The sequence below is a fragment of the Blastomyces dermatitidis genome (assembly GCF_000003525.1).
Source record: "Blastomyces dermatitidis ER-3 genomic scaffold supercont1.11, whole genome shotgun sequence".
Lineage (NCBI taxonomy): Eukaryota > Fungi > Ascomycota > Eurotiomycetes > Onygenales > Ajellomycetaceae > Blastomyces > Blastomyces dermatitidis.
Window position 1 is genome coordinate 588,657 of NW_025544784.1, and position 26,483 is coordinate 615,139.

At 46.4% G+C, this 26,483-nt stretch overlaps 9 protein-coding genes across 9 annotated transcripts; 5 read left to right on the top strand and 4 right to left on the bottom strand.

Moving 5' to 3' along the window:
- Positions 1 to 949: 949 nt before the first annotated feature.
- Positions 950 to 1,548, top strand: BDCG_08361 (C2H2 finger domain-containing protein; the record flags this gene model as incomplete). Its single annotated transcript, XM_045424138.1, has 3 exons — positions 950 to 990; positions 1,076 to 1,255; positions 1,422 to 1,548. 3 exons carry the CDS (start codon positions 950 to 952, stop codon positions 1,546 to 1,548), a joined length of 348 nt encoding a protein of 115 aa, XP_045272919.1.
- Positions 1,549 to 1,621: 73 nt separating this feature from the next.
- On the bottom strand, positions 1,622 to 3,577 carry BDCG_08362 (mitochondrial carrier protein). The gene is made up of 4 exons (XM_045424139.1): positions 3,112 to 3,577; positions 2,660 to 3,002; positions 2,184 to 2,535; positions 1,622 to 2,121 (listed from the first exon to the last, which is right to left on the bottom strand). The coding sequence occupies exons 1-4, from the start codon at positions 3,392 to 3,394 to the stop codon at positions 2,056 to 2,058; spliced, it is 1,044 nt and encodes a 347-aa protein (XP_045272920.1). The 5' UTR covers positions 3,395 to 3,577; the 3' UTR covers positions 1,622 to 2,055.
- On the top strand, positions 3,405 to 6,390 carry BDCG_08363 (DNA repair protein rhp54). The gene is made up of 5 exons (XM_045424140.1): positions 3,405 to 3,575; positions 3,634 to 4,291; positions 4,354 to 4,437; positions 4,493 to 4,616; positions 4,669 to 6,390. Coding segments are annotated over exons 1-5 (2,415 nt in total). The 5' UTR covers positions 3,405 to 3,573; the 3' UTR covers positions 6,216 to 6,390.
- Positions 6,391 to 6,517: 127 nt separating this feature from the next.
- On the top strand, positions 6,518 to 10,347 carry BDCG_08364 (DNA repair and recombination protein RAD54 and RAD54-like protein). The gene is made up of 10 exons (XM_045424141.1): positions 6,518 to 6,836; positions 6,936 to 7,098; positions 7,167 to 7,337; positions 7,406 to 8,096; positions 8,160 to 8,974; positions 9,042 to 9,146; positions 9,198 to 9,316; positions 9,371 to 9,450; positions 9,524 to 9,683; positions 9,762 to 10,347. The coding sequence occupies exons 1-10, from the start codon at positions 6,754 to 6,756 to the stop codon at positions 10,204 to 10,206; spliced, it is 2,832 nt and encodes a 943-aa protein (XP_045272922.1). The 5' UTR covers positions 6,518 to 6,753; the 3' UTR covers positions 10,207 to 10,347.
- Positions 10,348 to 10,602: 255 nt separating this feature from the next.
- BDCG_08365 (uncharacterized protein) lies at positions 10,603 to 13,340 on the bottom strand. Its single transcript, XM_045424142.1, has 3 exons — positions 12,782 to 13,340; positions 12,054 to 12,633; positions 10,603 to 11,911 (listed from the first exon to the last, which is right to left on the bottom strand). The coding sequence occupies exons 2-3, from the start codon at positions 12,079 to 12,081 to the stop codon at positions 11,679 to 11,681; spliced, it is 261 nt and encodes an 86-aa protein (XP_045272923.1). The 5' UTR covers positions 12,082 to 12,633; positions 12,782 to 13,340; the 3' UTR covers positions 10,603 to 11,678.
- Positions 13,341 to 14,212: 872 nt separating this feature from the next.
- BDCG_08367 (iron-sulfur clusters transporter atm1, mitochondrial) lies at positions 14,213 to 16,934 on the bottom strand (the record flags this gene model as incomplete). The annotated part of the gene is made up of 7 exons (XM_045424143.1): positions 14,213 to 14,340; positions 14,463 to 14,682; positions 14,784 to 15,830; positions 15,892 to 16,160; positions 16,227 to 16,341; positions 16,421 to 16,480; positions 16,539 to 16,934. 7 exons carry the CDS (start codon positions 16,932 to 16,934, stop codon positions 14,213 to 14,215), a joined length of 2,235 nt encoding a protein of 744 aa, XP_045272924.1.
- A 107-nt stretch (positions 16,935 to 17,041) lies between these two features.
- BDCG_08368 (altered inheritance-mitochondria protein 24, mitochondrial) lies at positions 17,042 to 20,362 on the top strand. Its single transcript, XM_045424144.1, has 7 exons — positions 17,042 to 17,617; positions 17,674 to 17,792; positions 17,853 to 17,924; positions 17,991 to 18,161; positions 18,218 to 18,336; positions 18,394 to 18,610; positions 18,687 to 20,362. The coding sequence occupies exons 1-7, from the start codon at positions 17,425 to 17,427 to the stop codon at positions 18,966 to 18,968; spliced, it is 1,173 nt and encodes a 390-aa protein (XP_045272925.1). The 5' UTR covers positions 17,042 to 17,424; the 3' UTR covers positions 18,969 to 20,362.
- Positions 19,507 to 20,171, bottom strand: BDCG_08369 (HHE domain-containing protein; the record flags this gene model as incomplete). The annotated part of the gene is made up of 2 exons (XM_045424145.1): positions 19,507 to 19,746; positions 19,941 to 20,171. 2 exons carry the CDS (start codon positions 20,169 to 20,171, stop codon positions 19,507 to 19,509), a joined length of 471 nt encoding a protein of 156 aa, XP_045272926.1.
- A 3,368-nt stretch (positions 20,363 to 23,730) lies between the features above and the next one.
- On the top strand, positions 23,731 to 26,465 carry BDCG_08371 (retinal pigment epithelial membrane family protein). The gene has a single exon (XM_045424146.1). It carries the CDS (start codon positions 24,513 to 24,515, stop codon positions 26,133 to 26,135), a length of 1,623 nt encoding a protein of 540 aa, XP_045272927.1. The 5' UTR covers positions 23,731 to 24,512; the 3' UTR covers positions 26,136 to 26,465.
- The last annotated feature ends 18 nt before the right edge of the window (positions 26,466 to 26,483 follow it).

A 26,483-nucleotide genomic window follows, 5' to 3' on the forward strand; every position in this document is an offset into this window, starting at 1 on the left:
CACCAGCTGGCGACCACCCGCCCGCATTTGGTTTGTTCGCGGCACCGCAATCTGATTTGTGGGGCATCCAACCACCCGAGCGAAAATTTTTTGTTGACCTGTAGACCAGACCAAGCAATGCAAATCCCAGCTCTGTGACTGGCTGCTGCCCAGTTCCTCCCGTCCGGCGCCCGCTCTTCGTTTCCCACACCAGTTGCTTCGTATCTTGTATCTTGGAATAACAATAAAATAATCAACATCAAGTCAGTTAAAGAAACAGAATATTATTGGGGAAAATATAAAATTCCCAGCCAATCACCAGCCATCTGTTTCTGACTCTCTCCCACCCAGGCCAGTTTTTAAGCTGGAACTTGTGATCAACTTTTTTGTTTTGCCCAATGTACTCCGTATACCACGCAGTGTTACTGTAACCTCAAGCAGAGGAGACAGTCTACGGGGCTAATTTACCTGCATGACAAGGGTAAAGAAAAGAAAAAGAAAAGCACAGCAAATAAACTAGCAACTAAATAATTGCCCTGCCTGGTCGGTAATTTTGGATTTTGGAGGGGGGCGGAAATGCCGCGGCCAGCCAAAACGTCATCCAGCGTCACAGAGCTGGAAAAAAGACAGCGGGCTTGGCGCTGGATTCTACGGGATTTGCTCGGCTCTGCATCCGTTTCAGCAATAATTGATGGGGACTTTCTTGTATTTTCCTGGATTCGTGGGGGATTGGGAAATTCATTTCCAAAGAATAATAATTTGATTATTTCCGGAGCATTGAATTGGCTCGATAAAGCGCGGGGTGTCATTTAATTGTGCACGTGAATATTAAGCTGCACTGTGCACGGAACAATATTTTAGCGCTCCGATACAAAAATGGAATAGTGCTAAATATTTCGCAGACAACGGGAGTAATGAAGCTCACCGCATTCAAACATTTCACATCACAAGAAGCTCAACCATCGCAACAATGGGGGCCACGAAAAGAATAAAGACCAAACGACGGACGAGGTGAGTTTGCTATGCTCTGACTACTACTACTACCACCAGTCCGGCATGAAACCAGACACTGACCACCCGACTTTCTCGATTGCAGAGACTACGATCAAGTCTGCGCGGACATAAACTCCTCCAAACACCTTTCCCAATATAAAGAGACCAAGGCCGCAGAAGACCTGCCTGGCCTAGGCAGGCATTACTGTGTCGAGTGTGCGAAATGGTTCGAAAGTGATTATAATCTCGTGGCTCATCGGCGGGGGAAGAATCATAAGCGGAGGTGCGTTATCTTTTTCTCTTTTCTCTCTTCCTGCCTTAAAAAATTGTTCATACATTACTGTCGAGAAAGGGTGAGGGAAGAGGGGGCATGGCTGATATTCATTTTACTTGCTTGATGTGGGGAGGGAAAATCAATATCACTAACTAAAAGTTGTGAATATAAATAGGCTCCGTCTCCTGAAGGAAGAACCACATTCGCAAAAGATAGCGGAAGCTGCTATTGGATTAGGAACGGATAATGGGACGCGGGATGTGCAGGCTATGGACGTTGTGGAATCGGAAATGATCGAGTGAAAATTACATTTTTCTATTAATGATGATTGGACGATATGATGATGAACTGGAAAGTGCTGGAAACATTTACGGGAGAATATGGTCGGCGACTTTACACCTCCCAAACGGAATAGCCAGCCTCTGGTTGGCATAGTCACGGGGGAGGGGCACATCTTCTCCTTTCGCTTGCTGGCCATTACCATGGAGCATAATTATTAGGCCGCTTTGATCATGGGTGATCTGAGGAGGCTATATACGGAGGAGAATTTCGGGAAATTGGTTCTTGGAGTCATGGAGTTATCAAGGGTAACCCACAGGGACAGATGGTCTAATAATATAGACTACGGGTTAAGCAAAACAGTGTGGGTTGATTTTTCTTTTTGCGAGGCAACCAGTTATATATAAATATATCTCGAATATATTTTTCCAAAATCCAGCGAACATGCAAGATCATCAAAACATATAGACATCTATGTCACTTATATATTCATGAAACAATTCATTGAGGAGACGACCATATCTCATGTTTCATTCCATCAACGATGCACTGCCAGGATGTTTGAGGAATTTCATCATCCACTCGTACGTCGCCCACTTCGAGAAATCGGTTAGCACATCCAAAAACATATACTTGTGAAATCACCAAAATCACATACCTGTACAGCATTTACAATAAACGCTCTCAAGCTACACACGCCCAAACCACGGTAGAATATCCTGAGGCCCTCAGTGCGATATGCCTCCTTTGCTATCCCCAGAGTACTCAGTATACGTCCATCGTTCCCGGAAGGTCGTAGCAGATTTTGTCTCTCGGTCGAAACGCCGGGAAGAAGCGAGCTCGCCGAACCCTGTGCCTGTAGCCGTGTCTTAATAACATCTAGCGGGAATACAGAAGCCCAAGTGACAATGCCGGCGATGCCGCCGCAAATAAGGATTTTGGCCGCTGTTTGTTCAGAGCTTTCGTCGGGGCTTGTCATGAGGCGCTTGCATAGTTCGTAGGACCAGAAACTATTTTTTTTTTTTGAACGGAATAACGCGGAGTTAAGAAATTGAGTGCACATATATGGGCAGATATAAGGGAGTAGCGAAAAAGAGGCATAGGTAAGGGAGCGGAAATTATTATTTTTCGTACTAGAACCCATATCCCACCGAGTCTCGGATACTCGTAACTCCCCCTCCGTAATATAGTCCCCTAAATCCTCGTCTTCTCCAAATATCCTTCGTCACAGTCCATGACGATATCGATTGGTGGGAAGCAAGCTGCGCTCGGCACTTTACCAACTCGGTCGGCGAGGATATGACCCAGCTCGCAAGTCCACCGACAGCACCCGCAACCCATATCTGATACAGCGGAACGCCTACAGGGTTAGTGGGGTCAGGTACGGGCTGCGAGACTATACCCGTCAAGGTCCGGTTATAGGCAACGAAGAGAATCGCATTGAGGGCGCCATATCCAAGGATCGGTGCGGTTGCGCCTGTTCACGGGGGGAAGAATTGAACATGACCGGTTAGCTTTTTCAATTTGTTTTCCCTCGTTTTCAATAAAATCGCAACAATATCTCCACATAGTATAGTATAACTAACCTCGAACGAGAGAACTCGCAGTGTCGAAATGGCTCCTAAACCCCTGGGGAGATCGCAGTGATCCGGGGGCGGCCTGCCCTGCCTGAAGACGGGTCTTCACCAGGTCGAGGGGATTTCCGATTACAATTCCAATGGCTCCGCTGAGGTAGCCAGCCCAGAAATCATTGGACATGGATCTATAGCTGTCCACCTCGAGGCCCTCGAGATAGATGTCTCCATCATGTATATCGAGGGGGCCGAGGCAAAGCTGGATGAATTCAACATCCATGGTGGGGTGTGTCATGTGATTCCGTGGCCTTTTGGTGATGAAAGCTTGGCAAAGCAAACGCGTTAAATCAAACGTTGACGCGTCCGAGCGAGCTCTTCGACGGGTTTGGCTCAGTAATTCCTCGTCGACAACGTCGTCTTTTTACCGGACTCTCGCTTTATTTTATCACTTCAATGTAGAAGTGATTTAGTCAAATGTATTCTGCTCCACCTGATTGGATCCTTTGATGAAGTCCTCAGCTAATATCTCCCCAGGCATCGCCCCCGTCCGAAGACCTCGGAAGCCGTTGCAACAAAACCTTCAGCGGACAGGCTCAATAAACCATTCAAATGTCCCGGGTTAGCGCTACGTACACGAGCCTCTGATAAGCCCGCTAGAAAAAGAAGAAAAGTCAACTATGCGGGAGCGGACGGAGAGGCGGAAGATGGGGAGAAACCATGGACCAACGAAGATCGACTTGCCCTCGCGAACCGCGATGCAAATAGGTTCCCTGCATTCAAAGTGAAGGATAAAGAGCAGATTTTCAAGCAGCGATTTTCCATCCCTTTAATGAATAAAAATTCCGGCGCCTATAATCCGAATCGTCCAGCTCCCATTCTTGGGATGCGGAGCGGGACGACATTTGTTGTTAAACCGCTGCATGATCCCAGCGGGGAATTTGCGATTGTTCTTTATGACCCTACGATTGATGATAAGCCGGTCGACCCTAATGATGCTAATGATGGAAATGAAGAAAGGAAGGAAGGGGAGAAGAAAAATGATCCCCCCAAGTTGGATGCACCACTTGTGCATAAGAGTTTGGCGGATATTCTTGGAATTAAGAAGAAGGTTGACGCTCGTCCGAGAGTTCCGGTTGTTATTGATCCTAGACTTGCAAAGGTGTTGCGTCCGCATCAAGTGGAGGGAGTGAAGGTATTTTTATCAACACGGCTGCTGTCACTTTGGATGTGACTTTTACCGCTGACCTGCGTTAGTTCTTATATCGCTGTACTACTGGTATGATCGATCCCAAGGCCAATGGTTGTATTATGGCAGACGAGATGGGTTTGGGCAAAACGGTACGGCCAAATGAATTTAACCGAAGTGACGTGGTGCTAATACATACAATATTAGCTCCAATGTATTACTCTGTTATGGACACTGCTTAAGCAATCTCCGGAGGCGGGTAAAACGACCATTCAGAAGTGCGTGATTGCTTGCCCATCGACGCTGGTGAAGAACTGGGCGAACGAACTTGGTATGTCGAGATATTCTACAAGCATGGTTTCTAATGCTGATGATTATTGTAGTCAAATGGTTGGGGGAGGGAGCAGTATCGCCTTTTGTTATTGACGGAAAAGCTTCCAAAGCGGAGCTTATATCCCAGCTCCGACAATGGGCAGTCTCGTCAGGGCGTGCCGTTGTCAGACCAGTTCTGATTGTGTCGTATGAGACATTGAGGCTCAATGTCGATGAACTTAAGGACACCCCGATTGGGTTACTGCTTTGCGATGAAGGCCACCGACTCAAAAACGGAGACAGCCAAACATTTACTGCCTTGAATAGCCTAAATGTCGACCGTCGAGTCATCCTTTCTGGAACTCCAATTCAGAATGACTTGTCCGAGTATTTCTCGCTTTTGAATTTTGCCAATCCGAACATTCTGGGAACTCGGAGCGAGTTTCACAAAAAATACGAGATGCCAATCCTCCGTGGCCGAGACGCTGATGCTACTGATGAGGATAGGAAGAAGGGCGATGAAAGTGTAACAGAGCTTTTGAACGTTGTCAACAAGTTCATTATTCGACGAACCAACGATATCCTTTCCAAGTACTTGCCTGTCAAGTACGAGCATGTGGTGTTTTGCGGGCTGGCTCCGTTTCAGACTGATTTGTATAATCATTTCATTCAAAGCCCAGATATCAAAAGTTTGCTCCGAGGTAAGGGAAGTCAGCCCTTGAAAGCGATTGGACTTCTGAAAAAGCTTTGCAACCACCCAGACCTCCTTAACCTAGGCACAGACCTTCCTGGAAGTGAGCAGTTTTTCCCGGATGATTATGTTCCAATGGAGTGTCGGGGACGGGATCGCGATGTGAGATCTTGGTATTCTGGTAAAATGATGGTCTTGGATCGCATGCTTGCGCGGATTCGGCAGGACACCAATGACAAGATTGTTTTGATTAGCAATTACACGCAAACTCTTGACCTTTTTGAAAGGCTTTGCCGGACTCGTCAATACGGTTGCCTACGATTGGATGGCACGATGAATGTGACCAAAAGACAGAAATTGGTTGACAAATTCAATGACCCTAACGGGGAAGAATTTGTCTTTTTGCTTAGTAGTAAGGCAGGCGGTTGTGGTATCAACTTAATTGGTGCCAATCGCCTGGTTTTATTCGATCCAGACTGGAACCCGGCGGCTGACCAGCAAGCCCTCGCTCGAGTGTGGCGTGACGGACAGAAGAAAGACTGCTTTGTCTACCGCTTTATTGCAACAGGTACTATCGAAGAGAAGATATTCCAGAGGCAGTCTCATAAGCAATCGCTCTCTTCATGCGTCGTTGACTCTGCTGAAGACGTCGAGCGCCATTTTAGTCTTGATTCGCTTCGAGAACTTTTCCAGTTTAAACCGGGGACTCGCAGCGACACTCATGACACCTTCAAGTGCAAAAGATGTCGGCCTGACGGCACCCAGCACATCAAGGCGCCGGCCATGATGTACGGAGACACGAGCTCATGGAACCATTTTGTCAATGATGGGGAGAAAGGCCCCTTGGGTAAGATCCAGGATTTGCTATTGAGACAAGAAGCGTCTGAGCGGGATGTGACGGCGGTATTCCAGTATATCAGTCATTGAATCGAGGGGCATTTAACTTTTCTTTTTGTTCCTCTTTTTTTCAGAGAATTTGGCGTTGGGGATATCATTGCTGCATATTTGTATCTTGAATACAATACAAAACAGACCTAAAGCTTAGATTAGATCATAGTTACTCTATCGATATTGGCAGCTCTTGATATCTATAACTCCGTACTGCACAAGTCGCTTGCCCCTGGATGGTAGGTCATGTGATAATAGCCGCGCTGCCAAGGCCTCAGCTGTTTAGGGGTTAGCGTGTTTGGAGAGCTCTCCAATCTACGTCACCACAACAATTCAACACTAAATGTTTCTCTTCTCCCTCTACGGAACAAGGAGCTGGGATTCGTATTCTCTCGGTCATATCAGGCAATTCATAATTTATTTTCTCGTATTGTAACCATGACAGGAAGAAATCCCGAAACTCTTTGACGTTTTCCCTCCGTCATAACCAACATATCTAGCTTGACATTGCCTGGGCACTCTCCGAACGACATGAGTGCTGAAGCCTGAGATCTACCTCACACCGAACCTGTCTACTATGATAGCGCCCGACATGGATCCATCCGTTCAAAGGCTTCTGAGTGACAAGCTATACGATAAGCGGAAACAAGGTGCTTTGGAGTGAGCACTCAATGAACCCCAAGCACCAGCAAATCTATACATAAAAACATTTGACTGAAAACCACAAGCTAACTCTTCATTCTTTTATGGAAACAATAGGCTGGAAAAGGTCATCCGCGATGCCCTTGCGAAAGGTGAACATAGCAAGATAAAAAATATTGTCGACCAGCTGTGTCATGAATATGCCTACGCTGTTCACCAACCTCACACAAGAAATGGAGGATTAATCGGCCTCGCAGCCGCTTCGATTGCGCTTGGGACTGTGAGTTGTGTGAATATCGTACAATTTAGTTGTGCAAATAGCATGGAAACTCAGTATTATCTATGTAGGATGAAGTTGCGCCCTACCTCCACGAGATTGTCCCTCCCGTCCTCGCCTGTTTTACAGACCAGGATGCTCGAGTTCGATATTACGCGTGCGAAAGCATGTATAATATCGCGAAAGTGGCTAAGGGGGAATTGCTACTATTTTTCAATGATATATTCGACGCTCTATGCAAAGTAAGTCTGAGATGATGAATTCATGTGCAAAAATGTATTACAAAGTTAATTGACCCTTCGGGTGCTAGCTGGCTTCCGACTCAGAGCTGTCAGTGAAAAACGGCGCAGAGCTCCTCGACCGACTGGTGAAAGATATAGTTTCTGAATCGGCAGCCTCATACGTTTCCGTTTTGCAAGTCCCCAGAAAAGGTCATGGCGAATCTGGGGTAGATGGTGCTGATGAATCAGAAGTCGCCGATCTGCCCACAGCATTCTCGCTTGCGAATTTCATTCCCCTCCTCAAAGAACGCATACATGTCATAAATCCTTTCACTCGTACCTTCCTGGTGTCGTGGCTGACTCTGTTGGATACCATACCCGATTTGGAGCTTGTGTATTATTTACCTGCGTTCCTAGGAGGCTTGTTCAGGTTCCTCAGTGACCCCAATAGAGATGTTCATACAATTACCCAGGGTGCTCTGGAGACATTCCTTAACGAGATCAAGAAGATTGCTCGGATAAAAAAGGGGATCGCATACAGCCGCCGTGATCAGGAAAGCGGGAGTATAAAACGATCAGCTACTAGCGATAGTATGAGTGTTGGCTCAGGCTCGAACAACCCCAAAGACATTAGCGAAAATGCTATTGCGGATTCGGATTCTGGAACTGCCAATGGTGAAGATGTTCATGTATATGGAGATTATGTTCCCGGGCAGGATGTATACGTAGATCATCCCAAGATCCTGGATATTCTAGTTGGTTTTGTGGACACGGCGTTTGGTACGTTTACCTCATCTGATATGAGATATTCGTTTCGCCAACCATATGCTAACGAAGCTACAGAGGAGGAAATCCAGCTGACGGCCCTCCGATGGATTGATAGCTTTTTCGAAATAAGCCCAGAGGACATACTTCAATTTGTCCCCCGCCTCCTTTCACAAGTGCTACCTGCCCTTTCGAGCGGTTCAAACCAAGTTCGTGAGGCTGCAAACCGGGTTAACACATCACTCATGCAGTATATTGTTTCCCTCACTGATGATAACGCCCTTGATGAGACACGACTAGCGGCACCATCAAGGGTGCCTACCGGGCCGATTAAAGAGGCAGATGGTCGAAGATCATCAACTCCTACGGGCAAACAGTCTAGCCTTTCTGCGGTTAACGAAGTCAACGTCAAAAAGCCGCTCCCATCTCGCCCTGCATCCAGAACTGATTTAACTCCACGAAGCAGCGCAGATGCAACGCCACTACCTTCACCGGATCTGGATTATGCGGCGGCTGTTAGCGCCTTGACTCTCCAGTTCCTCAATGAAAATGAGGCTACGAGAGTTGCATCCTTAGCTTGGTTAATTATGCTTCACCGAAAAGCGCCTCGGAAGGTTCTAGCCTTCCACGATGGCACGTTTCCAGCCCTGCTCAAGACTCTGTCTGATCCTTCAGAAGCTGTTGTTACGCGAGATCTGCAGCTACTGTCTCAGATTTCAAGAAACAGTGAGGATGGCTACTTCACATCGTTCATGGTGAATCTACTTCAACTATTTTCCACTGATCGAAAGCTTCTCGAAATCCGCGGCAACCTTATTATCAGACAACTCTGCGTTAACCTAAGCCCAGAACGTATTTACAGAACGTTGGCAGACTGTCTTGAAAAGGAGGAGGTGGGTTATGCCGCCCAAATTTCTATTCTCGGCCTCTGGTAAATATGAACTAACTATTTGTATGTAGGATATTGAATTTGCTAGTATCATGGTGCAAAACCTTAACAACAATCTTATTACTGCTCCTGAACTAGCTGATATGAGAAAGAGATTGAGAAATCCCGAATCCAGGGTATGTGGAGCTTCCAGGGGATTTCCACGCCTCTCGCTAATGTATTCTTAGGACGGCCAAATGTTTTTCGTTGCATTGTTTAGATCATGGTGCCACAATGCTGTTGCGACATTTTCCCTGTGTTTGCTAGCTCAAGCGTATGAGCAGGCGTATAATCTTTTGCAAATTTTGTAAGGCCCGGTTAGCTCATATATTTTTGTCATAAAAGCTAATCAGCCTCATAGCGCGGAGTTGGAGATGACCGTCAATATGTTAATCCAAATCGACAAGCTTGTTCAATTACTAGAGTCGCCAGTGTTCACCTGTTAGTGCCTCAGCTTAACAGTATTATTATTCATATGGAAGGTCCACATTCGAACTAAATTTATCTTTTATAGATCTCCGTCTCCAGCTTTTAGAACCGGAGAAGTATCCATATTTATATAAATGTCTTTACGGCGTTCTGATGCTGCTTCCTCAAAGTTCTGCATTTGCTGCACTAAAGAACCGCCTAAACAGTGTGAGCAACATTGGATTACTGCAGCCAGCTGCCCGAGGGTACGTCTATACTAGGATCCACACTATCCCATCCCACCCTATTCAATTTCATTGCTCACACATTCTCGAATTATCTAGCATGAGCACAAATACGCCAGGCATTTCTTCATCATACGAACGACCAGGAGGAAGACTAAAATCCCGCGAAGATATCCGATGGGTTGATTTGCTCGAGAAATTCAAGAGTGTACAGGAGAAATCCAGACGGTCAGGGCGCTCATCATCACGTCAATTCGACTCGGACGGGAATAGTATGCCTCATTCATCAATTGCAGCCGCAGTCGCAGCAGCCACTGCTGCCGACCAAAGTGGAAACAAGGAGAAAGGGGCTGTCGATGCCCATCGTTTGAGTGCCCCAGGCGGAGTAGGTACTGGGGGTGGACTCGGAATCGCCCATGCAACGCGGCTAGGGTTTGCCACAAACGAAGGCGCTGCCGTAGCGCAAAAGGCGCCTAAGTCGAGATCCACGTTAGGAAATTTCGGACGATTAAGTGGAATCGGGCAGAGGAAGTCGAAGCGTTGAAATGTCTAGTTTATTGTTGTTGATTGTGCTCAAGGATTACCGGAATGAAAATAACAATCTTGCTCTTCCGTTTACGGTTTCCTTTGTTTTTAAGAGATTTATGAACATATTCCATTGTGGATTTATTTTATTTTTATTTTATTATTTTATTATTTTATTATTTTATTATTTTATTATTTTATTATTTTATTATTTATTTTTTAAACTTCCGTTTTGTCATCGTTTCCTTTGCCAAACATTGTTCTCCTATTGCTCGATTTTACATTATCCCCTTGATAGATGATCAGAAGTGGTTATGTCTGACGAATTGAAGCAAGCGAATTATCATACCAATTTGTAGATAAATATGATACATTGATGCTTGGTAGCATTTGGGAGTTGATATGTAGTCTTGTGAGACGATCAGATATACGGCGCTGCGGACTTGTTGGTATCAGTCATTGGACGAGGTTCTAGAAAAAATTCAAGCGATATCACTAAGATAAGGCGTAAAAAAGGTCTCTCTGATGGGCTATGTCCCCATAACGAGCTCAGCTAGAGGAGAGTGATAAGGATTCCATAGAGTGCGAAGGGGGGGAGATATGTGGCGAGTATGCGTTCACACAAAGTATACTTCGACCGATTTGAGAGTGCCTCAGCTGTTGCTCTTTTTATGTAAAAGTCCCGCAAGCCCCAAAGGGGCATATCAAAGGGTAAGAATGCAATCACACACACGGAGAGACATTGGTGTACTAAGTATCTAAAATGGAAGAGAAAGTGAATAGATAGTTAAAAGTAACAGGTGCTTATATACATGTACATTACGTTAGTTAGTGGGACAGAATGCCTAAATATTTACAGCAGAAAGGTTCAGTTACAAATCGTATAGCTTTATCAAAAATGGAAAAAGAACCAAAAGAAAATATAAAAGTAAACGAGGCCAGAATCTTGAACTGAGTCAAATGCTGAGAAAAGATAGGGGAAAAAGAAGTAAACTGAGATTCGGGGTTCGAGATTGACCTTGGATGGCATTGCTCATTTGAAAGCATTACGACATCACAACGAAGAGGTTCACTGCAATGCGAGATGCATTAGGTCGAGAAATGGGGGAAGAATGCCCGCGGAACACTTCTCATGTTCGATATCTGATCAAAACTGAAAAGCCCAAGTGAAAAAGGAGAAGCAAGGAGGATCGTGAAAACTGCCTTGTCCTGGAGGAGATGCGAGAATTGCACGCTTCTAGCCTTTCTTTACCTATGTTTTCAATAGAAAACTATCAAGCCATTTTATGTCGTTTTCCCCTTTTTGCCGTTGGCACGAGCGGAGGGTGTGAAAAGCAACAAAAGTACTCGGGGCAGAATTCGAGGTGGGAGTCCGTATACATCGTTCGTCGAGTGATGAAGCCGTCTTTCAAATTTAGACATAAAGATAGAGCCTATAAGAACTAGCTCCAACCCACACATTCCGGATTGGGGGAAAGGGAAATAGTTGCATCATCTAATCCGACGGTCCTGTGAGCCGAACCCACCCCAGGTTCCCGACGGCCTCCACGACGTCCCCGTTGAGTGTTTTGCTACTGTTGAGCTGGAGGTTGCGGCTGATGAATAGCCACTTCCGGTATTGTTTGCGTAGACATATTCGCCGTCGACGTATTGGGCGCCCACGGTGAGCGTGCTGCGGTGCTTGCGTCTGGCGTATCTCTGTTCGAGCCGATAAAGCTCCAGTTCTGTATGGATGTTAAAAACAGTGATGCGAGTATGTCAGAAAAGGGGAACAAAGAAGAGAGGGGGCAAGGATTGCTTCTTCATGGTGTATATTGGGATTAGTAAATGAATAATATCAAAAGGAAAACATCCACACACACGTACTTGCATGTAATTTCTCAAAAAGACCCATTTTCAGTGAAGTATGTGCAAGTTCTTTCACTCAGACCTTGACTTGCGTTTCTCATCAAATAGAGATCGTCTCAAAAACGCTTACAAGCCGCTTAACTGTCGACCGACAGCCCTGCTGTGAGGGTTCAACCAGGCGAGTTTAATAGCTCCTTTTGTTATTTTGCAATTCCTTTACTCTTTGGTGATCGAATGTTCAGGCTGCTATGTGGCAAAGGAGAGACCAATTGCTGATGAGATGTCAGCGGACAATGTATGGAAGTGATCAGATTGTGCAATGAGTCGGGTAGGAATCGTGTGTCGAGTCGAGTCGAATGTCCAAGATAGATAGATATATATATCTTGAGGCCTCGAACTTTTTCTGGCGGGAGCTAAGAACTTTGTCGTGTTACTCTCAGTTGTTTTTCCGCGCGTCAGAAAGTTTTCCCAATCCCAGAAATACAAGACAATAAATCAAGATATGATTGATCAAGCGGAGAATCGAAGGACAAAAGGCGCGACCTCAATTGATGAAATGGACGGGAATGGATCAACGATTGTAACGAATATATGGACACTGTGTATCCGCCATCACCTCGTCAGCTGGAAGTTCCATGTCTGACAAGAGGACATATATTATAATATATATCGGTTTATGTCTTATAGCCTAACGGATCGCAAACGAATATCCACGCTCATCTTCAGGAATTGGAGGTGGGACGAACCTGTTTGGAGGGGAAATGGAATGAGAGACACACACACACACAGTTGAGGCGTGGTTGATGCTGGAATAAGCGATAAGGGGTCTCACGGGGCACAAAATACTACACAGTGATCGATAGCTTGCAGAGATGGTTTCCTCGAGGAGCACGATTGTTGTAAGTTCAAATGAATGGATTTATAAAAAGGAATGGACGACATAGGCAAAATAATAACCATAAAAGAGTGGCAGACTACAACAACAATCGCTGCCTCCCGAAGACAAAACGACTCATCGGCGCTACAAACCCAGAAAAGAAAGTGAGAGAGAAGAGACAGACAACATACAGCGTACGTACGGTACGGCCAGCCAGACAGAACTGGAACTGGAGAAGAACCGGACACGAACGAACCGAAAGACACTTTACGCTAGCGATCCACCGGCCCGCATGCTGTGGACAGTGGGCTGCGATATCTGGGTTGTTTCAACGTTGCTTGGATGCAGTGGGCCGTCTCGCAGGCCGGAATGCCAGACCGGCTCAGCACCAACGTCACTAGTCGCAGGCTAATCATCACTATTTTGTTTCCAGAACTACCAACTTACCAAGGGCTTGGTTACCTGGGGTCCTGTTGGCCGTCAGCCACGTTCATTCTCACAGTGACAGGAGGCAGCCAGGCTGTGCGCCCCAGTGTGAGCTTTGGCAATTGACAGGGCATTGGGAAGGTTACACAGTGGCAGTTGGTGTGAGGTTGCTAAGATTCATTATTGTTATCCCCGTGTGCAAGGAGGAGGGGATACTAGATCTCAAGATAAACGAAAGAGTGCAGCATTTCAAATTTCGTACTTTTGTTCTTCTGCCCTCGCCAAGGGTCCAATTCAGGGGTAAAAGCCAATTCAGGCGCGCCAGTGTCTCCTTTAGCGACTCGAAAGCATACTACGGAGTATAAAATGCCCCCTCTCAAGCCTGTGGCGTCGCAGCAAGCCCAACACAAAGCTAAAACTACATCGATTCAGCGATGATTCCTATGAAGAGGGCTTTTTTGGGCTTGCATGTATGTACGAAACCAACACTTCCTAGGTGAACCCCGCGCCCAGCTTGCATTCTGCGTGGCTGCGATCAGTAATAAAATGGGCACAGGCTGCGGCTAAATTCCTACAATACTCCACTTCCACGAGGAGGATGATGTTACCGTGGGATCATTGGTTCGATAACCCATGTCCGCTTGAGCTTCTTATCCTTGATATGGTAGCCAAACCAAACAAATGTACGTAACCGCTATACTGAGCGTAAGCTCACAGTCCGAAAGTATTCCTTACTGCAATCCTATACGCTGCGTATAGTCGACAAGCTAAAAGGGAAAAAGTATACTCCGTTGGATATATAAGTACTGTACATGCACAATTCACCCCAAATTCTTATTCTGCCTTCTTGGGAGGGCGGGGAAACCTGGATGGCTCAAGACGGCGACGGCGGTGGTGGTTGATTGGGCTTTTTAATTGGGTCTTCGTCCGCTGGTTCCTCGACTGCCGCATCCATCTCCTCGACTTCGAGGTCAATGTCTTGCGCGAGAGATCTTTCCTGGGCTGCAATTGGTTGTTAGGTAAAATTGTTAACAGAAAGTGCTATTTCAAATTGGTTTTTATAAAAGCGTGAGGGGGATTTTGAAATAGAGAAGACTAAATAAGTCTTCTTCACAAGGGCATACCATTCCATAATTCTGAATAAACACCCCCGTCCATCCCTAGCAGTTCGGTATGCGTCCCACTTTCTGCAACTTTACCTTCCTTCAACACGAGGATTTGATCACAGTCATAGATCGTCCGCAGTCGATGGGCAACGAAAACACTCGTTCGTGCCTTTTCTTTGAGGATGCTGTTGATGTTTTGAAGTAGCGCTTGCTCTGTGTATGTATCTAGAGCGGATGTCTGTTTCACCAAGTAGGTTAGCTGAGCGAAGTCCGTGGCTAGTAAAACGTAGCCAGGGGGGTAGAAAACAAATCTATAGAAAAAAAGGGGGTAAAACTGACAGCTTCATCGAAAAATAATAGAGGGGGGTCTTTAAGAATGAGTCGGGCAACCGCTAGCCGCTGCTTTTCTCCTCCTGATATCATCATCCCACGTTCTCCCACTGGCGTCTCGTACCCTGCAGGTAGCCGCTCGATGAGCTCATGGATGTGTGCCCGTCGTGCGGCGTTCCGAACTTCTTCCGCAGTCGCATCTATTCTACCATATCGCAGGTTGTGTTCGATGGTGTTGTTGAAAAGAGGAGTGTCTTGCGGTACTACACCAATGGCCCTTCTTAAACTATCTAATGACAGATCGCGAATATCTTGACCATCAACTAGAATCCGACCTCCCTGGACGTCATAGAACCGGAATAAGAGGCGTAATATTGTCGATTTTCCGCAACCGCTAGGACCAACAATGGCAAACTTCTGGCCGGGGGGGATTGTGAAGCTGACACCTTTTAAAACCTTCCGATCGGGATGGTAGCCGAAAGTGACGTTCTCAAATCTGATTTCACCACCGCGAGTGAGCTGGAGTGGCTTAGCATCTGGTTTTTCCTTGACGTTAATGTTAACTTTCTGAAGGTTGAATAGCGTTTCCATGTCGAGCAATGACTGTCTCAGTTCCCGATATACTGATCCAAGGAAATTTAAAGGCACTGAGAGCTGGAAAACAAGTTGGTTGACCATCACTAAGTCCCCTACAGTCAATTGACCACCAGCAACACCGCTTGCAGCCAAGTACATAATTCCGGCAAGTGCACCAGAAAAGATAACATTCTGGCCCGAGTTAAGCAGAGCTAAGGACGTCGTGACCTTTATCGACGCATCTTCATACCCCTTTAAAGCCTTATCGTATCGAGAAACCTCAAACTTTTCATTGTTGAAGTACTTGACGGCCTCGTAATTAATTAAAGAGTCGACAGCTATGGTAGCTCCTCTATTGTCAGCGGCATTGGCTTGTTTTCGAAATTTCGTTCGCCACGCAGTCGTCGTAATCGTAAAAGCGGTATATGCTATCATGGTCGCGGCAGTGATGGCAGCGAATTTCGGCCCATATTGATAGGACTTAAAGGTTTCTTAGAAGATTTGCGTAGAGGAGGTATTGTTTGAAAGATTGTATACGTACCAGGATACCACAAACCATGGATATTTCCAGCGCTGTCGGGAATATATGGAACACCATTGAAGAGAGGAGGAAACTTATTCCTTTTGTACCTCTATCAATGGCGCGAGTGAGGCCACCCGTCTGTCGGGTTAAGTGGAAGTTCAGATCCAGTCGAAGCAGATGGTCGAATACATTCTGGGCAACCTTTCGAATAGTCTTCTGCGCAACGCTTGCAAACACAGCATTTCGGAGCTCCTGGAACAACGTCGCTCCAATTCTGGATGCGCCATCTATAGTAATTAAACTTAGTTAATTTATTGTTCGCATTTCTTCAGGGGATCCGCTTCCAAACGTACAAGCAACGATCATGGTCCCCGCAACTGTCCAGGCAGTGCCACCAAGAACTGCAAAATCGATATTCATCGAGTCGACAATATTTTTAAAATAGAAAGGAACTTGAACATTGAGAATCTAAGACAGGAGTAAGCGGATGGAGGATATCCCTTGGGGACAAACAAAGAGAGAGAAAATAGAAAATAGCACAACCCACCTTTCCTCCAACTAAGAGGGCGAGCGCTGTGCCAACTCGAGCTTTGGTACCTAAATCATCCTGCAGGACCCCTTATAAGTGGGAACTCTGTAAATGTGTGGGGATGCCGTTCTTTTACCTTAGGCCAGAGATACTTGGCCATTTCTTTCATAATAGCCCAGTCCGCTTTCCGTTGCGTTTTTGCATTAACGGTGGCATCATTGAGAAACTCCACTTTCTTCGTCGGTGTCACATCACCTCCATCTCTCGGGTTCTTCCGAATTATTGTGCTTTTGCCGGAAGCCTTGGGAATCCGAACGGCAGGAGATTCGGAAGCGGGGTTAAGCTTCTTTTCTGAAAAATGGTCCTGCGTATTCGCTTTCCTCAAGGCGTTTCCCCCCGAACTAAATACACGGGATTGCCCTCTGTAATGTGGACGTCCAATGCGCGCTGGTTGCGACAGGCGGAGAATGGTATAGCAACATCTTGTTGGCGGCGCTGTGCCGCTGAGGACAGGCAGGGCTCGGAGGAGCATTTCGGGATGGTAATTGCCTCTAGCATGTACAGGAAAATGCTGTTGATACAGTTGTTACAACTGGGATATCATATCGGCCATGTGAGATGTTGAAGGACAATATCTATCTAACACGGCTTTTTGCTGGGCTAGCCGGACATACCGGTCAGCGGAGGTTCCCATATTCACCACATGACAAGGTTTACATACCGGATTTCTACGCCCGTATACTGCGAGGCAACATATCCACGAGACAGTCAACGTCAAGAACCTCGTTGGAATTCAGCCAGCCAGCTGTGCGATAAAAATGGGTGTGCGGTGAGGGTGCAAGTCGCGCTGCGCTCTCGGAGGTCAAAGTCATTCCCCGCCAAAAGCGGAAGCTTGTTTGCCTTGTTTGCTTCGGCCATTCTTGTCCGAAATCACGAAACATACCGCACGACGAACAGCAAAACGGCATCGTTATCTACATGTTGGTAGGCTTTCTCTTCGTGCAATTAACGAATGCACTCATATGGAGGCCATGAGTCATTCCATCAGGAGATCTCTCCAGCCTTTCGCCCGGAGCCGACGCTCATGGAGAAGCCCTGCCCGCCGGGCTGAGCAGAGATGGATTCATATCCAGCAGCTCCAATCAGCTGAGCCGGGCCTCGTCAATGGCAACTATCTCCCCGCTTCGACCACAGCTAATTCGGCTTCATCTCCTGGTATGGGAATCACTTGCTTTTCCGATACGTCGTCAAACGCTAATACTGTTAAAAAGATGCCAAGTTCCAAGTTCTCGGTGCTCCGTATTCCCTCCTTTCCGTTACTCTCTCCGCATCGCAAAACTTATATACACGCCGCGGAACTCTAGTCGGGCTAAGTGGGAAAGCAGACAATGTACGGACAGCGGTCGGAGAAACTCTACATGGGCTACGTGCTGATATTTCCTGACCGCAGGTCATTTCGACTTTAAGTCTCCTAGAACCAGCTCGCCGGGCTTTACTTCGCATCCCGTTCCTATATCAAAAGGTAGGGCTCTCACGCGACATCAAGCATTTGGCATGTCCAATTTCTTATATCTCTGTTCAATCACAGATCTCCTCCACAAGCCCAATTACCGCTTTGATATCGACGCGCTCTGCCATAACCACGTTCTCTGTAGTCGAGATGAATGGCTCTGTCGATTGGATGATAGCACAAGAGAAAGCCTTGCTGGCTTGGACAGGCCACTCTTTAAGAATCAAACCGAGACTCACTAGACAACTAGTACGTACTACACGCTCAGTATTACATGGTATGGAACTTGACGCTAATTATTAAAGAGTTTGTCACACTGGGGAAATTCGGAGGTAACTGGTCGCGGGTTACTTGCTCTCGTTGGCACAGGCCAACTTTATTCGGTTGAATTGAAAGCAGGAGAGCAATATATCTCTCATCCAAGGTACATATATACACATATTTTGAATTTGATAAATATGTACCATCTAACACACTTAAGTAATGTTGTCGCATATACTATCACCGCTCCTTCGCCACGCCCGTACCGGTTTAAATCTACCATTTTGCCATTCCAGATCCCTAGCCTTGGGATTGGAAAACGTTTGTCAGATTCAAATTTCATAAAGAATTTGTCTGATACCGATACATGGAAAGCTGCATTGAAACTGTGGCACATAATTCGGACGTGGTCCCGGAGAACCATTTGGGGTGATCGAGTGAGTTCCCATACACGCATGCATATCCTACCATCAGGGAAAAAAACAAGAATAGATTCCTAACTTCTCATTTTAGTTATTCTTACAATTCGACGGACCAGCTACGATCTTGGTACAATCCCGCGCTTCAAGAATGGCGGACACCTTGACTACTCAGCAAGTGAACGAGATTGCCGATGCTCCTCCAGGTGTTACTCAAGACGCCGTAGACAGGGCAGCAGCAAAATTAGGTGAAGAGGAGACCGTTCCAAAGGCCAAGGATGATTTAAAACCCACGACTGCGATATCTGGACAGAGTGTCGCTAGCGTTCGGCGTGACGGGAAGGTCGAGTTCCACCAAACTGGGGTTGGCCAGTAAAAAATGAAGGCCACCTACTCCATGCTGCCGGTGTCTATTCCCTAATGTTCATTTGATCCGTGTACATATATATATTTATCCTCGAATGGTTTGTACTATAGACATGACATGTTTCTTTTCTATGTCGTTTCAGGTAGCTCTACTGTGATAATGACCCTTTGGAGTTGTGTCCCAAATAATCACCTTGCCCAACCTATTCCGATACCAGGCTGAAGTGCAAAACCCTAGACAACGGGCTGGGTTCTCTCATCGTCTAAATGAGCACCAGGGTGAACAGCATCGGTAGGTATGCTAATTCTGACAGATCCCTTCACCAATGTCACTCCATTGACCCAGGTAGTAATGACCATTTAACAACCGTTAACGGTATAGCTCTCAAGCCAATGCAATTCGCGGTTGATCAGCTATGGAAGAAATTCACAATACATTGCATATTATTTCTCAATTCCTACATAATTTCTGCTTCCGCAATGAAATACCCCCCTCCACGTTGGAAAAACAAACACACAGAAAAAAGGCAGCCCTTTAAAAAGGTAACTCATTTAGTCGACGGATTCGGACTGACCGTCTTGTCAGGGAACTTGCGGAAAAGATCCGCCAGATCATCGATAGGGGCTGTGAGGAGTCCTACCGCAGTTTCGAACGGCGGCTTGTCCGGTGCGCTTGGATGAGAACGGGTAGGCACGAATGTTTTAGTTCTCGAAAACGAAGTGGCGAGTTTCTTACTCTCTTCTTCGCGTAGTGCACTCTCAAGCTTAACGAGGTCTTCTTCTTCTTCCTTTTTGGATGTGTTTCGAGAGGTTTTTCATCAGGGCTTTAATTGTAGGAATGAATTCTAGATTGGTTGTCTTCATGTTTTGGAATTTTTTGTTCCTCTTTCACCTGTTTGGGTTTATCAAGGGTTAATATATGTACAATATAAGAATGGATTTTCCCGGGGTAATTGAAAAAAAGGGGGATCGCAATACACACGACTTGATGCTCTTCACGATCCTTATCGGCGAGGGCTTTCCCGCCCTTCACATATTTCTCGAGGGCAGGGTAAACGACCAACTCCTCGCCAATGGAATGGCGAGCCAACTCCCAGGTAAACTGGTTCTGATATCGAACCTGTTCATCCTGGTCCTTGGGGTTTATGATCTTGTCATAATACGCCTCGAGCTCCCTATGGTCTGTCTTGATGGTATCGGAAATCGTCGTCATGATCGATCGAGGTATGAAGTGTGGACTTTTGCTGAGAGTTATATAAAAGCTCGATGACTTATTAGCTCTAATGACAATCAACAGATTAAAGAGGGGCGCCTTGGGCCATTGAGCCCAAGGAAAGGTGATATCGTCGTCAAAAAGTACACATACTGTATATTGCTACATACCGTAATGCTAAATGAGCAAAGTATTCAATCTAGCAGAGAAGAGGGGCTAGGAGGTGTAAGTCAGTAAAAGTACTTTATTTCGTGTTTATCAATGTAAAGAAAACTGTGAGATGGGTAGACGTACATATAAACGCGACGATGCTGACATTTAAAAGCTCGTGGGTACTTGATATTCGATCGAATCAGGGGGAAGAAATGCAATGCATGGAACAGTAGGCGAGAGACCCTGGAGGTTAGATACAAATCTTCTGAGTGATAATATATGTCACAAAAGGGCCACACGTCATCTGCACGTAATATCAACCCCGGAGGGGCGAAATAGTTGGCGCATTGTGTCAATTCTCATGTTATCAACCTCTTCATTGCCAAGTTTATCCACGCCCTGTGGACAAAACGCATCAGGATTTATGACGGCGAACCGAGCTCAGAAGGATTCTGGATGCCTCCCTTTCGAGCCATCATTTCAAGCAGACATTGAAACGGGGTTGGCTGGCGCCGTACTTCTTGAGAACTTTGATAATTGCTTGGTCAAATAGGGGAACTTAGGCTATTGACTACTGAAGCGTTGAGGCAAACTCCACCGGCAAGCAAAAAATCTTTCCGATTGCTCAGCCACTTATCTTTTCTATATCTATTTCATGCAGCTAGTAAAGACTCGAAAAAAAAGCATGGAGTTGGCGGACTGGGAAAACAGGTTCTTAACGTCACCTTTAACACGGACGAATGGTTAACCCCTTTAGATCTGACCTCACACCATGATCATCGAGAGCAAACATTTCGTTAATCAAGCTGCAATTGCCTGGAGCAACCCTTTGGGACTGCCATGATGTGTTTCAGGGTAGTTTCGGGTTGTGGGATGTTTCCTTGTTCCCAACAGATGACATGATGTCAAATAAATCTGTCATATCTCAAAAGTTGGCAGCGGGGAGAATGCAGGACTGGCCTATGTAGTCAGTCTCCCAACCCGGGCAGGGGCCAGGGACATTTTGAGGCGATGGCATAGGCAATTAAATTGCAATCGAATTCCACTCTCTGAAGTCTGAGGCCCTGCTGGGAGGAAATATCACGGATAATTTCAGGTATCCAAAGTCCAGTTTTCGCTGGTTTCACCGGTGAAATCAAGCTCAAATGCTTGCCGTTTTCTAGAGCACGTTTAGAACCACCACAGGAAATCTTGAAATGCAACTGCTTGTCTGAGGTTAGTTTATAGCCAGCCACTATGAAGGGAAAACCTTGAGGAGTTGAGAGCGGAATTTAGACGCTGGCTAAAATCCTAAGCCCGATAGGAGAAGAGGGTCCATTCACCAATTGTTACCATGCCGTCGGATATAATGACCCAGAACGACATAAATTCCGGCAGATGCTAGCCAGCTAGCAGTCGGAAACTAAATAAACTACACGTACTTGTTGTGTACGTGTAATGTGCAGTACAAGCGCTGCTTGCCGCCTCGACAATAAAACATACTGTGTTTGATTTCTGCTCTAGCCGCTCTATTACAATAGCAAAAGAGCTCAGCGAGGAGAGCAGTGTCTAGCAGGTAGAGATGGTGGCCCCCTCACAAGGAGGGGGCTCGTCTTAGGTGAAGCCAGTGCTTTTCCAAATATATATATAAAACGAAACCTTCTGAGGGCAATTACCAAGACATCCCTCAATCCCACAGCCAGCGAAGTTATTTTCAACCCTTTGTGCGCCCGCCTATGTGGACCCCTTAAACACATCATCTTTGACATTAACCCAATCAGAGAAAAATGATAGTCTGCCACTTAACCATCTCAAAGAAATCAAAGGATTTGACAGTCGCCGCCAATGCGCTTCATGAGCTCATTCTTCAATCCTTCTTCTCAATCTTCGAAAAACAGAGAGAGATGATGCCACAGATGAGTGATATGGGGGAAACACAACCTGTAATTCATTTTTCTCCTAATCACCTGCCCGGCGTATGAAGAACAGAAGAAGGATCAAAGAATCAGTTCTCCAGTCCCTTCAGAAACACACCATATAGTTAATCAACTATAGATAATGTGTGAGGGTCTTCTGCTTTCCCAAACGCAGGCCGCAGCAACTCTGAAGTCTCCTCAATAAGAACAAGGCACTGTAGGCTTTAGTCAAAGCGTCGTGGAAACCCAAGGTGCCAATTAATCATTGAACATTTCTAGTCGTCTCGCAGAACTTGAAACTTCTCTGACCCAAGCTCTTTGAATTATTCACTCCCGAACAGAGGTATAGAGTATGGAAAACTAGAACGGCTTGTCTAGCGCGCTCCCCCACCATGCCGAAGATGCAATTGATCATTGCTGGAAATTTTTCCGCGAGATCTTCTGCATGTTGAATCTTGATATGAGTTGTTGGTCGAGCGTGGGGATTGGCAAATACCTAAGCCCTAGCACCTGTCAAGTTGTCAACACATGCCCGTCAAGTTCTTTGCAAAACGACGGGCCCGACGAGCTTGACAAACGGCCAGTCATCGAGTGACACCGGAGCTCGTGGAGCTGCAATTATCAGAACTGAGGAGAAAAGGATGGGTTAACCCCTTCGGAAAGGGATGAAACCAATAATCTCAAACAAAGAAAAACCTATCCTTAATTCCCGTTTGAATGTTTGATGAATGAGATTTCTCGAGAGGGGGATCTTCGTCGAGATGGAGGTCTATTACCCCTTCTCGGGTCTGTTGAGAGCGACTAGCTGATAAGGGGAGTGAGGGGCAATTTAAGGCATAGCATACGGAAGTGCACGCACCCTGATACCCCTCTCGGTTTCATCCGCAATGATTGCCAGGCAGAGAGGAATCTCTGCAATAGATAGACTTGCTGCAGCTCAGAATATAACCGCGTGGCTTATGATTTTGACCGATAACGGCAATGGTTCACGCTGTGCATTGTACTCTGTAGGACAGTCTCAACTACAGCCAATGGTACAGGGAGGGGGCTCGAGCACATAAATACCAGAGGACCAACGCTGTACGCTGTTCATTATGTGTGGTAGCATGATTGCTACCAGCGATACAGGTAACAGTTTTTGCTTTCGTGTGTGTGATTGCAAGAAGGAGTCTGGTTTTCAGAGAGAATAGGGAGAAGACCAAACTATCGGGCGTGCTATTTTTACTTTATTTTTTTAAAATATATTATTTAATATATAACTATTTACTTTAGTTATTTCTGCCAGCCATGGGGGCTATTTGATCAATCCCATCTCATATTCAATCAATTCAGGCATTAAATCCATGGTTTTATCCCACTCTAGAAGATGTGAAAGAAACTGACTCGGCTGCAAAGATCTCTAGATTCCAAGAGTTCAGAAGTTCGGATGATACGCAGCAGCCTCTCTCTGAACATCATCATCATCCTCAGAGAATGTCACGGCTGGTGTCCTTTTGTTTCCCATTTAGAATCCCGAAATCACTGTAGATGGGGTTGTGATATTTAAATACTGGTTATTGTGGCGGACGTATTTCATCCAAACCAACAAGCTTTTGGAAACCGGAAGACAAGCGTTTGTGAAGGAGTGCTGACATTTCAGACGGCTTCTGTACCAAAAGCAACCGCCATAGTTAAATAAATATTTACAATACATCCAACACCAACACCAACACCAACAACAATAAGAACCGAAGTTATTGTTGGATAAGCAACCCCGCACATCCATCAGGTCTAAATATCACCCTTCAATTATTCATTTGGTCACTGCTTTTCCATTGCCATGCCATGCTCGGAACTAAAGGGTCGTCTTGGCATGCGGTGTTCGGCATCCGCATAAATTCGCATTTCGGACCCCATCCCACCCCTTCACCCCAATGGCCAAAGGCATAGGGCGCAACCACGACGCTATCCGAGTCGTTAATCTGGGTCAGGAATTCGGACTGACAATCACTCAAAGTCAGCTTTAGGGCAGTGCACTACTTTACTCAATTGCAAAATGTGCGAAAAAGGTACTAGGACTGTGGCCGCTTTTCAAATACAATAAAACGTGCGGGAGAATGATTCCCAGGTCGGTCGGGGGCCGAATGTTAGCATCGATAAGTCCATATGGGTATAAGTAACAGGTCTTGATAACTGTTCACTGCTCCTCCTCCTCTGCAAGAAATCGGGACATCTTGATCTCATCAACAGTACTATACTCTCATCTCTCCTCTACTTCCAACCACTTCATATCTACCACGGTTCAACAGTTAAAATGACCAAGTCTCTCACCAGCACTGAGTCTCTTGAGAATGGGCCCCCTCCTGATACTAACCCAGTCACCTTGGGCCTGTACGCATCCCCTGAGATCCGAGAACCAACTAATCTCAAGATCGAGGGCACTATCCCCACATGGCTGACCGGCTCTCTCTACCGCGGCGCGGCAGCGACCTGGGATGTTGGCACCTACACGGCTGAGCACTGGTTTGATGGCTTCAGCCGGAACCACAGATTCGAAATCGCCAATGGCGCCGTGTCATACCGCAGCCGCAACGGCGCTGAGGAGCTGATGGATTTTGTTCGTGAGACCGGACGGTATCCGACCTCCAGCTTTGGCAGTGACCCCTGCAAGGTCATATTCGGGGCGTTCGAGGCCACCTACCGAGACGGCAGTAGTAGTCGAGGAAAAGCAAGTAGTAGCAACGTGGGCGTCTCGTATGTTCCCAACTTTGCGGGAATTCCCGGCAACTCAACCACCCAGGGAGCCCCATTTGACGCTCTCGTCTCGACAACGGATGCCAACGAGTTGCAAAGAATTGATCCAGTCACACTCGAACCTGGTGAACTTTTCACATACGAAGCTTCCAATAAGCTTCTTGTCAACTCTGGACAAAGTGCAGCTCATCCGGTCGTGGGTGAAGACGGCGCCGTCTACAACTATGTGCTTGATCAGAAGACCTCACCTCCGACCTATTATATCTTCGGAATTTCCCCTCCGAAAGGGGAGACCAAGATACTCGCAACCATCACCGATGCGCCTGCAAGTTACATCCATGCTCTCTTCGGGTCAGAGAAGCACCTTGTTCTTGTTGTTTGGCAGGCAGATTTCGCCAAGGAAGCCATTACTATCCTGGATAGCATCGGCGACTGGGATCCGGAACGCAAGACTTTGTTCTATGTCATTGACCGGGCTAACGGCGGGCTTCTCCGCAAGTACGAGAGCCCCGATGCTTTCTTCGCGTTCCACGAGATCAACACCTTCGAGAACGAGGCTGGAGACATTTTCGTTGACCTTCCCCGCATGGACGACTACAGCTTCCTGTCCGCCGCCAAAATATCCAATCTCAGAGCCAATCTCGGAACGCCTAATGCCAACTCCAGCAACGATCTAGCCGGAGCCTTTACTCGCTACCGCTTGCCCTACCACGACAGCCATGCGCCTTTGGCTGACGGTAGTACCCTCCCGACATACAAGGCCGAGATTGACATCTCCCTCCCCCTTGCTCAGGCCAACATCGAGCTACCGCGCATTCATCCCGGCAAGATGGGCCGGCCGTACAGGTTCTCGTACGGAATTCATGTCGAGAAGACAGGCAACTTCGCTGACTCGATTATCAAAATCGACGGGGATGAGAAGACGTGGCTGGTTTGGGCTCCTGCGACGAGACATGTGCCTTCCGAGCCCATATTTGTCCCGAGACCTGGTGCCACTGATGAAGATGACGGCGTGCTGCTGACAGTTGTCATGGACGTCCATGTCAAACAGAGCTCGTTGGTCGTCATAGACGTCAAAACTATGAAGGAACTGGGTAGAGCTAGGATGCCCATTGTCATGACGTATGGCTTCCACGGGACTTGGGGTCAGGGACCGATTCAGCCGCGAGCTGGTGAGCTTTGAGGCTTGGCTTGAAGGTGAGGTGGCTAGATGGCTTTGCTTTAATGGCTGGGCAAAACTCTGGCTGGGAATGGTTTATGAGAGGTTTAATGAGAGTTTTCACCTTTACGAATTGTATACTAAGCGTTTGATTAGCATAGCATAGTCTTTATTGCATTTACATATGTTTACCTATTCTTTGTTTTGTACGTTCACCTTATTATACTTCATGACCAATATGTGTATAAACAAGTTTAAGGAAGGCCTTTTTTGAGCATAACTTTTGAAATTTGAATAATTAAATCAGACAATGGAAGTGGTTAGAGCGACCAGCCGCTTGAGACTGTACATGGCTGAATATGTAAGGCTGAT

Coding starts and splice junctions, on each gene's coding strand:
- BDCG_08362 (XM_045424139.1), bottom strand. CDS start 3,394: ATGACACACCCCACCATGGATGTTGAATTCATCCAGCTTTGCCTCGGC. Junction 3,003..3,111: donor TGCGAGTTCTCTCGTTCGAG/GTTAGTTATACT, acceptor CCCCGTGAACAG/GCGCAACCGCACCGATCCTT. Junction 2,122..2,183: donor TTATTGTAAATGCTGTACAG/GTATGTGATTTT, acceptor GATTTCTCGAAG/TGGGCGACGTACGAGTGGAT.
- BDCG_08363 (XM_045424140.1), top strand. Junction 4,438..4,492: donor AGATGGGTTTGGGCAAAACG/GTACGGCCAAAT, acceptor ATACAATATTAG/CTCCAATGTATTACTCTGTT. Junction 4,617..4,668: donor GAACTGGGCGAACGAACTTG/GTATGTCGAGAT, acceptor TGATTATTGTAG/TCAAATGGTTGGGGGAGGGA.
- BDCG_08364 (XM_045424141.1), top strand. CDS start 6,754: ATGATAGCGCCCGACATGGATCCATCCGTTCAAAGGCTTCTGAGTGAC. Junction 8,975..9,041: donor ACTGTCTTGAAAAGGAGGAG/GTGGGTTATGCC, acceptor ATTTGTATGTAG/GATATTGAATTTGCTAGTAT. Junction 9,147..9,197: donor TGAGAAATCCCGAATCCAGG/GTATGTGGAGCT, acceptor ATGTATTCTTAG/GACGGCCAAATGTTTTTCGT.
- BDCG_08365 (XM_045424142.1), bottom strand. CDS start 12,081: ATGGGTCTTTTTGAGAAATTACATGCAA. Junction 11,912..12,053: donor TTTTGAGAAATTACATGCAA/GTACGTGTGTGT, acceptor ACATCCATACAG/AACTGGAGCTTTATCGGCTC.
- BDCG_08368 (XM_045424144.1), top strand. CDS start 17,425: ATGGAGGCCATGAGTCATTCCATCAGGAGATCTCTCCAGCCTTTCGCC. Junction 17,618..17,673: donor TAATTCGGCTTCATCTCCTG/GTATGGGAATCA, acceptor ACTGTTAAAAAG/ATGCCAAGTTCCAAGTTCTC. Junction 18,162..18,217: donor CGAGACTCACTAGACAACTA/GTACGTACTACA, acceptor TAATTATTAAAG/AGTTTGTCACACTGGGGAAA.
- BDCG_08371 (XM_045424146.1), top strand. CDS start 24,513: ATGACCAAGTCTCTCACCAGCACTGAGTCTCTTGAGAATGGGCCCCCT.